The 13174-nt window shown below is 43.6% G+C and overlaps 3 protein-coding genes across 3 annotated transcripts in view; 2 read left to right on the top strand and 1 right to left on the bottom strand.

Annotated features, from left to right (window-relative positions):
* The window catches only part of LOC115178345 (cytosolic purine 5'-nucleotidase), a 28910-nt gene extending 26829 nt beyond the window's left edge, over nt 1-2081 (bottom strand). The window contains exon 1 of the mRNA XM_029739490.1: nt 1871-2081. The gene's annotated coding sequence lies outside the window, so the exon portion shown is untranslated. The remainder of the gene's footprint in view (nt 1-1870) is intronic.
* Nucleotides 2082-2604: 523 nt separating this feature from the next.
* On the top strand, nt 2605-3927 carry LOC115178347 (myosin light chain kinase, smooth muscle-like). Its single transcript, XM_029739493.1, has 2 exons — nt 2605-3411; nt 3736-3927. The coding sequence occupies exons 1-2, from the start codon at nt 2605-2607 to the stop codon at nt 3925-3927; spliced, it is 999 nt and encodes a 332-aa protein (XP_029595353.1).
* A 105-nt stretch (nt 3928-4032) lies between these two features.
* On the top strand, nt 4033-11250 carry LOC115178346 (alpha-internexin-like). Its single transcript, XM_029739492.1, has 3 exons — nt 4033-6084; nt 6848-6972; nt 7514-11250. The coding sequence occupies exons 1-3, from the start codon at nt 5023-5025 to the stop codon at nt 7851-7853; spliced, it is 1527 nt and encodes a 508-aa protein (XP_029595352.1). The 5' UTR covers nt 4033-5022; the 3' UTR covers nt 7854-11250.
* Nucleotides 11251-13174: the final 1924 nt, after the last annotated feature.

The following is a 13174-nucleotide window of genomic DNA, read 5'->3' as shown; positions in this document are numbered from 1 at the left end:
GACACAATACACAAACAAGCGAGAAAACCTTGAGGGGTTGAAGCGTGAGGTAGCCAGCAGATCTGACCTTGCTTACAGCTGCACTAGGGTTGTACAGAATTCCTGTATATTAACACACTGTGTGCCGGCGTGAGATAAGGCTCGGGAAATGTACCTCAATCCAGGTACGAGAAATGTGTTGCACTTCGAATTGTCCCAACTGTTACACCGAGAAGATTGAACGAGTGCTCGTTTTTAGCACTCGTTCAATCTTCTCATGGTGTAACAGTTGGGATATTGGGACAATTCAGAGTACAACACATTTCTCATCCTTGGATTGAGGTACGTTTTCTGAGCAATACCTCACGTCAGCTCTACGGTGTCTTAATATACACAGGAATGCTGTCCAACCCTAGTGCAGCTGTAAGCAAGCGGGTCACATCTGCTGGCTAAGGGCGAGGGAAAGACTTATCCCCAGCAACCATGAGTTTCCTCGCTCTCAGCTGTGCTAGGGAAAAGTGGCATTTGATGAGATGCTCTGAAACTGGGTTTAGGCAAAGTGACATCACAGTGTGAACTACACAACTGAGCAAGTTTTCTAAGGAGGCCAAGGACAGCCCTTGGCATTTTTGGCATAGATAAAAGTTTGCCTATTCCAGCCTTATGCTCCTTGACAAACCAGTGAAGAAATGCAGAGTATAGCTTTATTTAACATTTTGTAATGGGCTATACAATCAAAGACCAAGTTAATATTTTTTATCCTCAATAGAAAAGTATACAGTGTTCAAACTTGGTCCAAGGTCCTACAGGGAACACTGGACCTGCCTTGTCAGACCAATCAATGTCGGATTGGCTGATGATGCACCAAGCCAGATATGTTTTTAATGAAACAAATAGATAGCTAACGTTATGTAGCAACTAAGTACTTTTTACGTTTGCTAACGGAATGGGCAAATCAACACAAGGTAAAAAGAATGCCAAGTAAACTAGCAGTAACTACTCCATTTGAGTAGCAAGCAATAACCAGCTGAGCTACGCTAGCTAGTATGGTAGCTAACAGCAATTTTGTGGCCAACAAAAAGTGATAAGTTAGTTAGCTAGGTCACATTTTAAATTCAGTAGCTAGGTATGTGCTTTAAAAGGTGCAATATGCATAAATCACTTGCTAATATTTCACCTGAGTTTAGTTTGTGACAAAACAACCAGTCATTGTGTAAAGAATCATTGTACCATCTAATATATTTTCCACAAACAAAAATATTATTTTCAGCTGTTTGAAGCTGGTATACAAAACCGAAACTTAAGAACGGGAAGCATAGAAAAGCGCAGATAGAACAGATCTACAGCTTCTTAGACTTGCTTTCAATAATAATAATGAAAGATCTATAACCTGTATTTCTATGTGAATTTGGTTGGGTCGCCCCAAAAAAGTTACATATTGCATCTTCAATAACTAGGTTTAGCGCATTGTTAGCCTGAATATATACTGTAGCTACCTTTTAATTATTGGCTCAGCTCGCAGAGGGCTTGTCATTATGCGCTTATCTTGCCAGCACAAACAATGGTCTCTGTCTAATCACCTTTTCTTTGCTTGCAGGTCGCCAAGGGGGTTAGCTAGTAATGTAGCTAGTTATAGCTACCTTGTCAGCTAACTGCTGATTAGGGAGTTTAGCATTAAATACTAACGTTAGGCAATTTACAAAATGGACGTTAGCTAAGCCACAATTTAACTATTTTGTCGCATTTATTAGCATTATGCTAAGCTAGCTAGCAGGTTACAAAACAACCATTCACATCTGCTCCCCCTTCACGGAAAAGCCAAAGTGGCAGACTGTCTATAGTAGAATAGAACAAAAACGGGTGTTCTGTGACCGATTTTACATACACTCACCTCTGTATTCCTCGATAAAGCAAAAACTGCACCGTTTGATAATCTGAGCATGCGCTTCATACACGATCAACGTGGAACAAAATCGAAAAAAGTATCTGAAATGCACTCGCAGGAGAACAAGTAGATACGTTATGCATACACAGTCCGTGGAGATATGATTCTTTCGCAATTTCTTGGAAAAGCTCTCTACTGACAGTGGATTGTTACCGAGGCAGTGGGCGGCGTTTTTCTGCTGTAAGGGGGAGGGACATAAATTGTATTATTGAAATGTAATGATTTTAGGCTGAATACAATTCTGATATCATCAATGGGCCATCAATGAGACTACTGTTGCAATTCCTTTCATTCACTAAATGTATTTAGAATAAAAATACAATTGTGATTTCGTAATTTCACACGTTTTACTGCAAACACTATTGCAAACTTTAATTTGTTTTTCCAAATCAATCTATTGACATTTTATACTTTTTCTATTAGGCAAATCATTTCTCTATTCTCTATTATTTTGCTGAATAGGCTCCAGTAAGTAGACCTAGGCCTAGAATAAAATGGCCTACAATGCAGACTTGGACAATAGAGACTGCTGCTGCTTCCACATAAATGCATAGAATAAATTAACACAACATAGATAGAATAACACCCCATCATACACCCCCCTCCCCACCCACACAAAACGTTAGAACGTGCATGGCAGGCAGGCTGTTTAGCCGTTTTAATGACAGGGGGACAAAATAATGTTTATATCTGTTCAGCCTGTATCTAGGCATCCTATAACACCTCCCCGGTGGCATCAGCTGGAACTCTGTGTTCAGTGCATGTGTGGGGTCCGATATGACCCTGTCCTGGAGAGAGGAGGGAAGTGTCATGCCTATAATCTTCCCTGCTGTCTTAGTCAGTCTCAAGATTTGGGCTTTGAGCTGCACCATCAGGTTACCAAACCATGTAACAGTGAACTGCACCGTCAGGTTACCAAACCATGTAACAGTGAGCTGCACCGTCAGGTTACCAAACCATGTAACAGTGAGCTACACCATCAGGTTACCAAATCATGTAACAGTGAACTGCACCGTCAGGTTACCAAACCATGTAACAATAAGCTACACCGTCAGGTTACCAAACCATGTAACAGTGAACTGCACCATCAGGTTACCAAACCATGTACCATTAAGCTGCACCGTCAGGTTACCAAACCATGTAACAGTGAACTGCACCGTCAGGTTACCAAACCATGTAACAATAAGCTACACCGTCAGGTTACCAAACCATGTAACAATAAACTACACCGTCAGGTTACCAAACCATGTAACAGTGAACTGCACCGTCAGGTTACCAAACCATGTAACATTAAGCTACACCATCAGGTTACCAAACCATGTAACAGTGAGCTGCACCATCAGGTTACCAAACCATGTAACAGTGAGCTGCACCGTCAGGTTACCAAACCATGTAACAATAAGCTACACCGTCAGGTTACCAAACCATGTAACAGTGAGCTGCACCATCAGGTTACCAAACCATGTAACAGTGAACTGCACCGTCAGGTTACTAAACCATGTAATAGTGAGCTGCACCGTCAGGTTACCAAACCATGTAACAGTGAGCTGCACCGTCAGGTTACCAAACCATGTAACAATGAGCTACACCGTCAGGTTACCAAACCATGTAACAATAAGCTACACCATCAGGTTACCAAACCATGTAACAATAAGCTACACCGTCAGGTTACCAAACCATGTAACAATAAGCTACACCATCAGGTTACCAAACCATGTAACAATAAGCTACACCGTCAGGTTACCAAACCATGTAACAGTGAGCTGCACCATCAGGTTACCAAACCATGTAACAGTGAACTGCACCGTCAGGTTACTAAACCATGTAACAATAAGCTACACTGTCAGGTTACCAAACCATGTAACAATAAGCTACATCATCAGGTTACCAAACCATGTAACAATAAGCTACACCGTCAGGTTACCAAACCATGTAAAAGTGAGATGCACCGTCAGGTTACCAAACCATCCATGTACAGTAACAATGCCATAGCGTATGATTGACCCAATAGTAGATGGGTGAATAATCTGCCCACGGGGCATTAGAATCTGTCTGTCTATCATCCATCTCATGTCATATTTAAAGATATAAATGTCTGCTAAAGTCATTTAGAATACCAGGCTAAATAAACCCAACACTGTCTACATGCATCCATCCATTTAACCACATGCACCTAGCCGTGTATTTAGCTGCAGCTGTCCCATCCCAAACTCTGGTGCCGTGCAGTATGAGTTGCGTCAACAGAGGGCAGCATCACACACCCATTTCCATGGGAGGTGTGGAGAGAGGTCTGATTCTGGAAAGCTGCATGATGACTAAGGATGATACAGGGATATTTACAAACTAAATCTAGCCATATGTCAGAAATGTGCTGGATCCTCTGCAGGACAATATCTGATGTAGGCCTATTAACGTAGAGACAAGACGATTCATAGTTCATGGTTCATAATTGTAGTGTCAAATTATGTAGAAGGACCTTTATTACTTTCAGTAATGGGAGGAGTAGCTCACACATGGCAGTAACACGTCAGGCTCACCTTCTACAATAATATACATTTCAGCATTACTACCGGTTTTAGGCTACAGAATAAATGTGTTAGGCAGCCTAAAAACGCATCCCAAGTCCAATAGTATTGAGAATGAAAATTACACAGGTTTAGAACAACATTAAACATAGTTTAGTACAATGTGTCCAGTCTCCTCAGAGGTGAGTGGCTAAAACGAGATCAAATATTTCTTGCTGATATCAGCACTGCGCCAAACCGGACAGTTCCATCTACCGGCTCTAGTGTCCACAATAGGTACGGCTCCTTAGATGTGAGTTTAATCACAAATATAAATGTGGTTATTAACCCTTTAAACGTGCTTATAATCAATGACTCAGTATATTTAAGGTATTTGATGAGAGGTTGTTTTACCTGGGACATCTGCAGTGGCCAGTTGGGCAAGCTAGAGGTTGTTTTACCTGGGACATCTGAAGTGGCCAGTTGGGCAGGCTAGAGGTTGACGTCAGCCGGCATTCATTATAGATCGTTGGGAGGTCCCCCTATAAAAAGGAGACGCGCCCCCTGCTCTGCTCCCTTTCATCACTCGCCAAGATGAGCTACGGATCTGACTTCAATTCCGCCTCTTCCTACCGAAAGATTTTCGGGGAGTCTCCCCGTTACTCCAGCTCTCCATCCCGCATGAGCAATGCCTCTTTACGCAGCGGCGGTTACCGTTCCCACTCTCAGTCCCGGAGCATGGGCTCTAACCTGGGCTCCTCTTTCCACCAGAAGAGGTCCTCTGGCCGGTCCTACTCGCAGATGCCCATGCCGATGGAGAACTTGGATTTCGCCCAGAGCACGGTGCTCAACAATGAGTTCAAAATCATCCGCACCAACGAGAAGGAGCAGATGATGGGGCTCAATGACCGCTTTGCCATGTTCATCGACAAGGTCCGCAACTTGGAACAGCAGAACAAGGTGCTCGAGACCGAGCTGGTGACCCTGCGTCAGAGGCAGACGGAGCCCTCGCGCCTGGCGGACCTGTACCAGCAGGAGATCCGCGAGCTGCGCTCCCAGCTCGATGAGGTGAACGGTGAGAAGTCCCAGATCCTCATCGAGCGTGACAACATCGAAGAGGACCTGCAGAAGCTCCGCGGCAAATACGAGGACGAGTACCGCCTGCGGGAGGAAGCCGAGCAGACCCTCAAGGCGTTCAAGAAGGACGTGGACGACGCCACCATGGTGCGTTTAGACCTGGAGAAGAAGGTAGAATCCCTCCTCGACGAGATCAACTTCATGAGGAAGGTGCACGAGGAGGAGGTGGCCGAGCTCATGAACATGATCCAAGCCGCCCAGGTGTCCGTGGAGATGGAGGTCTCCAAACCTGACCTCACCTCTGCCCTGAAGGAGATCCGAGGCCAGTACGAGTCCATAGCCTCCAAGAACCTCCAGTCCGCCGAGGAGTGGTACAAGTCGAAGTTCGTTGACCTCAATGAGCAGGCCACCCGTAGCCAGGAGGCGATGCGCGCCAGCCGGGAGGAACTCAATGAGTTCAGGAGGCAGCTCCAGTCCAAGACCATCGAGATCGAGAGCCTGAGGGGAACCAACGAGTCCCTGGAAAGGCAGCTCAACGAGATGGAGGAGAGGCACAACCAGGAGATTGGGCAGTACCAGGTAAGACATTATTTGTTTACTTTAAATACACTTAAAAGTTCAAATGTGAGCTTATCTTTTTTGCAGTTTGTTTACAAACATGTCCAGGATAAAGCAAGAGATAAAGAACTGTTTAGTTTGGAAAGATGTTGCGTTTAACCATGTGCAAAAATAATAATTATTCTGATTAAAGAAAATCACTATTTCCGTTGTAATAAAATTGGGGAATTTAGCTTTATAACATTATTTTAGAGCTATTAAATTGTTTTACTAAAATGTACAACATGAGAGCTGTAAAATAAAAGTGTTGAGATGACAATAGGAGCTGTTCACTCTCCATGGTGCTGAAACTATTCCGGTGGCGTGATAAAACGCTCTGTCACCGGTCATAGGGCTGCGGTTGAAAGCGTATTTTAGCTTTTTTTTGAGTTTGGAAGTTGAAAACCACTGTTCTAATTTTAAATACACACGCGCCTCTCATTGTAACTGCTTTGTGTTGTACTTAGTAACTGAGGAACTCATTGAATGCTCTCTTATAACCGTATTTTATTTGGCGTTAGTGCGTCTCTGTACATAGTGATTAAATATTCTTTGGAGAGTGGCCTGTTCTTGGTTATTTAAAATCCAATTCATACGTCTTATTGTTATCGTTATTCTCTTGAGTCAGACATCACCAACTCTCAGAAGAAAGGTAGGCTATATTAAAACATAGCCTATATCAACACAATTCACTTTTAGGGTCGCCACTGTTTCACAATTTGTTTCTACTTCAATATGTTACCAGGACAACATGGCCGAGCTGGACAATGACCTGAGGACCACTAAGAGCGAGATGGCTCGTCACCTGCGGGAGTACCAGGACCTGCTGAATGTCAAGATGGCGCTGGATATTGAAATTGCTGCATACAGGTACTTAATATAATCATATGTAATAATATATGCAATTTAGCAGATGCTTTTACCCAAAGCCACTTACAGTCATACATACATTTTCATAGCTTGTATTCATCATTATAATCATAACATTCATCATTGTAATCATAACATCACAATGCTGTATTACTGTAACATACAAACTGACATTCTAGCTTTCATATAGTTACAGTAGATTTATTAAGCTTGAAAATGTCGTGCCTAAAAACCTGCATGACCAACACTTGATCAGCATCACTTTAAAGATCCTGATAAATCAATGACATAGATTTAGAAGTCTTTAGCCACATGCCCTGAGGTGACTTAGCATTACTCTCCTGGGGTAGCATGGGCTGGTCACGTTACTCGTTTATATTTTAACCTGTATTTAACCAACCCTATCTCTCTCCCTTCCTCCCCTCCCGCTATCTCTTTCTCTACATCTCTCCTTCCTCTCCCTCTTCCCTCTGACCCTGCTTTCTTCTCCCCTCATCCCTCCCTCCGTCACACTCCCTAACACTTCCCCCCCTCTCCTCAGGAAACTCCTGGAAGGGGAAGAGACCCGCATCAGCACAGGCATCACCTACTCCAGCCCCAGCATGAACATGAGGTCCTCCGAGATGAGGTCCTTCGGCATGAGGTCCTCCGAGATGAGGTCCTCCAACATCAGGTCCTCCGACATGACCTCCTCCGGCGACGTGGACTTGCCCAGCATGGGCAGCTACAACCAGACCACCAGGTACACCACCATCTCTGGAGGCTCCAAGAAGAACGAGGGAAAGGACCAGGAGGATGGGCAGAGCAAGTCTGGCAAGGGGTCCAACGACGGAGACCAGAAGGAGGCCAGCGACGCCAACCCCACCAACCAGAAAAACTAGACTCTCCCCTTCCCTTAGGTTTAACCTTCCACCTTCCATCCCCTCCCCCCTACTCCCCATCCCCCTCCCCCCCTTCACAGGGGTATTCTCAGAGAGGAATCCGTTATAGTTTAGACTCTACTACTACTACTGTGTAACCTACCACTATCCAACAACCAATCACTGTAGTTCTCTCCACTCTACTCTCTTACTATGACAATAACAAAGTAGTTACAGGCACACTTCTGGCCCTATCAGGAGACACGTAGGTTATTGTGGTGATAGGAACATACAGTTCAGTACAATACTCAAAACAGTTTACTCTCACTTTGGGCTCGCGCTATTGTATGGCACTAGCCTGGTTTAACCAGACTGAGCGCTGCACACACTAGAAACAACAGTGAAACACAGCTAAATCAGTTTGGGACGCCAGGCTAGTTTGGCACCGAGCTGTGATAGATGTCATTCAGTTCAAGAAACAATCATGCACTACAGCCACCGCCTATGATAATATTCTCTATACACATTCCATGGGGGGAGGGGCGGATGTGTGTGCGAGAGTTTGAATTTGTGCACGAAAAACAAAAATCCGAAACATATCAGCTTGTTAACTGTTGTTAATACGTCGACTACGTCCACATACCACAATATGAATGAAAGCACTTGTATGGTACGGAGGTGAGAGCTAGAGATCGATCAAGTTGTTAAAGGAGCACACAGTTATTCAAACTCGGCAGAAAACAAAAAAAGATCTGTGATCTTGCGGAGCCATTTTTGCCTTATCTACAACGCAGATAATATTGCGAACTCTGAGTTTCAATGCAATGCTTTCAGACAAAACATCACGAGTAACAAAATCAGAGTATATCTAAAAGGCTTGTTCGTACCCTGGTCTCGTCACTGTCAATAGCATCTGCCTTATGATCCCGGTCCACTCAAATCTGCATGACAACATGACAACAGCGCGTTGTTTAAACCGCCACCCCTTCTACACCAGAACCAGAGCTCAACCAACAATGGTTCCACCAAAAGCAGAATCACTCTCCAAGATTGCTCTTCATGTCAATTAATCAAACTTCTATGAAGGCCCAGTCCAGTCAGAAATGTGATTTTCCGGTGTTTTCTAAATGTTTACACACTATGAGGTTGGAATAACTCAGTGAAATTGTGAAAATGATGATAATGCCCTTTTAGTGTAAGCGCTGATTGACGTTTGAATAGACCGCCTGACATTTCAGCCTGAAAGTGAAACTAGTTAATAATCAAACTGTTATTTGCATGATGTATGTAGCATATCTCAAGCTTGCATGGTGACAGATTGTTAGAGGGCCATACTTCATTTTCACATACTCATAACATATAGTAGGAAAGCAATGGGATGCTAGGTTCCACACTTCATTGCCAGTGTTTTACATCGCCATGTACACTGGTTTTAGAACATGAGGTTGTACGTGCTTAGTTGGCCAGTAGGTTAGACATGAGATGAATGCCATCATTTAGACAGGATGTGACTTCGACACACGCTGCTGACATTGTCCTCAGCTACACTGCTTGGTTCTTGTGTGATGATTCTGCGAATGATGAGGATGTTCGTCATGATGAGGGTCCTATTCAGGGCCCTTATATATCGATCTAGATGAGATTTCATTTGTACTGACGATCAGTTTGTGCAGGCCATGACTGGTTACAAGAAAAGGGGCAATGGGAGAAGTGGAAAGAAAAGTAGGAGGTGTGGGACTCTGAGAAACAGGGAGAAAGGAAATTAAACAGAGAGGGAGAGAGAGAGAAGATGAGCTACCTTTAAATTCTCTTTCTCACGACAGGCTCAATCAATCACAGAGAATGCGTAGGTAGCGAATGACGTTTTACCACGAATGCATGGGCTTCTACATGGTCCAATAGGGTGTGTCGGGCAGAATGGTATGCATAAACTAGATTTCCCACCTTCCATTGCAGACTCCTGAAGCCCGTTTGAATTAACAGCGATGTCCAGCCTCCGAACAGATCCACATCACGACACTACGCCTTAGGAACACAACAACTAACAAGCCAAACAAACAAGTAAACAAAAACAAGTCAATAGTCCAGAAAAATGGACCCGACCATGATGCTTTTAAAGCACCATGACCTCTGAAAAATACGGCCATGAAGGAAATATTATGTCTGTTGTGAACGATTATGAATGATCTCACCAATAGAAATCTGTATGTAAAGAAACTAGGCAGCCCTTTTGTTTCCTTCTTGTGCACTGCCAGGTTTCATCACAACTACTTCTGTCTTCTTACCTCCTACGTATCTTAGCTTGAGTGCCAGTCTATTTCTGCTATGTTGCCAACTCACTGTCTCTCATTGACATAGAGTTGGCAAGAGAACACAAACAAATCTAGACCTAGGCTACCTCTGTATCTATGTCTGTCTGACTGTCTGCCACAGACCTCTAAACCCTGACCGGCTGCACTCACTCACTCACCCTGCGAATGGAAACCACTGATTGTACAACAAACTACAGAAAGCTGTTGATTGGTGGAGATGTGGTTGCCGTTGTTTTACACGAGGCTTGCGTTACTAAGTGTCTGAGTGTCTGGAGTTGTATGTGTTTGTATATGTGGACAGTTTCCTAGGGTAACTCATAGTGGGGAATCAGGTTGGGAAAATCAGAAAGTTTGGCCTACCGTTTCCTTCATTCTTGAGCTCCAATGTAAAGGAAATTTACAGAGGAAAACTGGTTGCAAGTACAAGCACAGCTACATCGACTAGTACAAATATGAGTGCAAGTGCAAGTACAAGTACAGATACAAGTAGCCTTGTACACAACCACAGGTATAAGTTTAAAATAGCTATGACTTCAACGTAATCAAGAGGGTCACAGGTGTCAAAATACCATTGCAACAAGCCTCTACAACAAACCTCACTACTACTACTGCAGCACTGCCAAACTTTTCTAAAATGCGTGTGCGACAAAAAACACTTTTCGTGTACAAAATAGAGCTGTTTTTGAATACCCGTTGCCACGCAAAACCAAAACCGACAAATAATACAAAACAAAACATGGAATGAATGCTATAGTGTTGTCAAAATGCCTTAAAACACCAGCCGCTTTCTAGCTGAATGAATCCTGACTTGCACTTCAAGTTAAACTTCCACTTAGCCTCCCATAGATATCAACGCAAGTGAAAATATGACTTAAGTGGAAGTTGGGATTCATGTGCGTCTACGTGTGGTTATGTTTAGGATGTTTTATTCTCAACTATCTTTCTCTCTCTAGCGTTAAGAGCAACAGCTACCATGCTAAACTGAATAACTGAAAACGTGTAAACGCTTAGTATCTGAATGTAATTGATAGACTATGCTCTGACTCTGTACCTTACTGCTGATGTATGGCGCACACCAATAAAGACTAGACGTTATTAAGACCGTATCTCTGGGCTTGTTGTGTCTTTCTGATGGGGTTTTTAAAGGACTTGCCTCGTGGAGTAAGCGAGCATACCAAACTGGGACTTGCCTCGTGGAGTAAGCGAGCATACCAAACTGGGCACAGGCGTCTATTCCACGTCTATTCCACATTGGTTCAATGTCATTTCATTGAAATGACGTGGAAACAACGTTGATTCAACCAGTGTGTGCCCAGTGGACCGATGCGCTGTAACACATTAGACCCAAACTCAACCTTTTACAGTAATGTTTCCTATGTGCACTCAGTCACGGGAGATCTCAACCAAGCCAAATGACATCGTACATCGACGAATGGGTGGATCCTACGATAAAGTAGTCATTTTTAAGCGGTAATGCAGTCATTATGGTGGTAATGGACCAATCAAGCGAGGTTTAATACATCTATGAAGAAAACATGTAAACCATTTACTCATGAGATTCTAATCTTATTCAGACACAGGATTAACCGTGGTATGATGGAAAGGGGTTTTCCACTCTTGGTCGTGCTAGGTAAATGAATCGAAGAAATATGCAGGATCTCAGTTTAGATGAATCAATTATTCTCAGCTTTAAGTGAGCATCTTTTCTGATTCATCTAGCGTTACATGTGTTGATGATTCTATCAAAGCCTAGGTTGTTCATTAGAAGTTAAATGTGCAATAGATAACTCCATTAGTAGACCCATTCACTCTCGCAGTTCACTTTCCAATTAGAGAGCTTTTGTTCATTTTGTTAATGATGAGAGAAGTAGGTAGGAATGTAGGAATGTAAGAATAATCATTTAACAATTCACAAATAAATTCATGAATAAAAGAACAAAAGACGTTCATTTCATTTGAATATCCCGCCCCTCCATCTGTCAGGTGGAAAATGATTGACAGTTGTTGTAGCTGTTTGAACATCTCTGTGTAAAGAAGTGATGCTGAGACAATAAGGGCACAACCACCTTGACCGTTTGGTTATGGCTGTAGTCTGCTCTCCAGGGTCATGGTATAGAGACACCTTTATAGATTCTGCTGTGTTGACCTTTGTATCTCTTCCTCTACCTACCTCATACACACACACGCACGCACGCACGCACACACACACACACACACACACACACACACACCCCTTCCAACACCTAGGTCTTGGGCCTCCATGGACCCCCTGTAAGCCCCTCTCTCCCTGCAGCCTCGATCCGTGGGCCGGGCCGAATTGGGCTGGGTGGTTCTGTGTGTGTGACGCACTCTGCAGTCCTTCAAAGATTTATACCCCTGCAATGCTGCCGAGTGGAAGGTCTAGCGAGAGGCTCACACAGTGGCACGCCATGTAAAAGCCCTGTTATGAAACAGCCTGCCCTGCATCAGATCAGACCATCCTGCATCGGAGCTATGCCTTTTTACCTTGTTATGCAGGTCCCAACTTAACAACCCTGCTGAGAACACTCAGAGATGTTGCCAGATATGTATTTTAGAGAGTGAAACAAATGCTTTGAAGAGAAACTGTAAAGTAGGATATCATGTACTAAGCCATGGGATCCATTTGTCACTCTGCGGGGTGCTGAAACTAATCATGAAGCTGAAATACACTGTCAAGAGTGGATGGCTCAGAGGCCAATGCAAGAAACAATCACAATCACACAAGGTCAGTGTAGCGTGCTGATGGCTAATTTCCTGCTAGCATTAGCATGTTGGGCACATGCAGTTGGCACACTGTGTCATGCACAATGTTTTCCTTACAGTGTAAAGTATGAACTTGAATGACTTAGTTGGAGTGTATTGGATATGCTTCAGTAGGGACAAACTCTGGATAACCCCAGTAGCTCCATAGTGTGATAGCGGCATATGTTATAAAATACCTCTACAACGAACTACGTGAACAGAGAGAGGAATGACTAAGGCAATCATGACTAGTCAGCTTGTTAGGCA

The sequence above is a fragment of the Salmo trutta genome, chromosome 38, assembly GCF_901001165.1.
Source record: "Salmo trutta chromosome 38, fSalTru1.1, whole genome shotgun sequence".
NCBI lineage: Eukaryota > Metazoa > Chordata > Actinopteri > Salmoniformes > Salmonidae > Salmo > Salmo trutta.
Note: the sequence above shows the minus strand (reverse complement) of the source record. Positions and strands in the feature narration are given on the sequence as shown.

What these genes read in the sequence shown, in the direction of transcription:
- LOC115178346 (XM_029739492.1), top strand. Translation starts at nt 5,023, where the DNA reads ATGAGCTACGGATCTGACTTCAATTCCGCCTCTTCCTACCGAAAGATT. An exon ending in AGGAGATTGGGCAGTACCAG is followed by an intron (nt 6,085 to 6,847) that starts GTAAGACATTAT and finishes ATATGTTACCAG; the next exon opens with GACAACATGGCCGAGCTGGA. An exon ending in ATTGAAATTGCTGCATACAG is followed by an intron (nt 6,973 to 7,513) that starts GTACTTAATATA and finishes CCCTCTCCTCAG; the next exon opens with GAAACTCCTGGAAGGGGAAG.
- LOC115178347 (XM_029739493.1), top strand. Translation starts at nt 2,605, where the DNA reads ATGTTTATATCTGTTCAGCCTGTATCTAGGCATCCTATAACACCTCCC. An exon ending in ACAGTGAACTGCACCGTCAG is followed by an intron (nt 3,412 to 3,735) that starts GTTACTAAACCA and finishes CTGCACCGTCAG; the next exon opens with GTTACTAAACCATGTAACAA.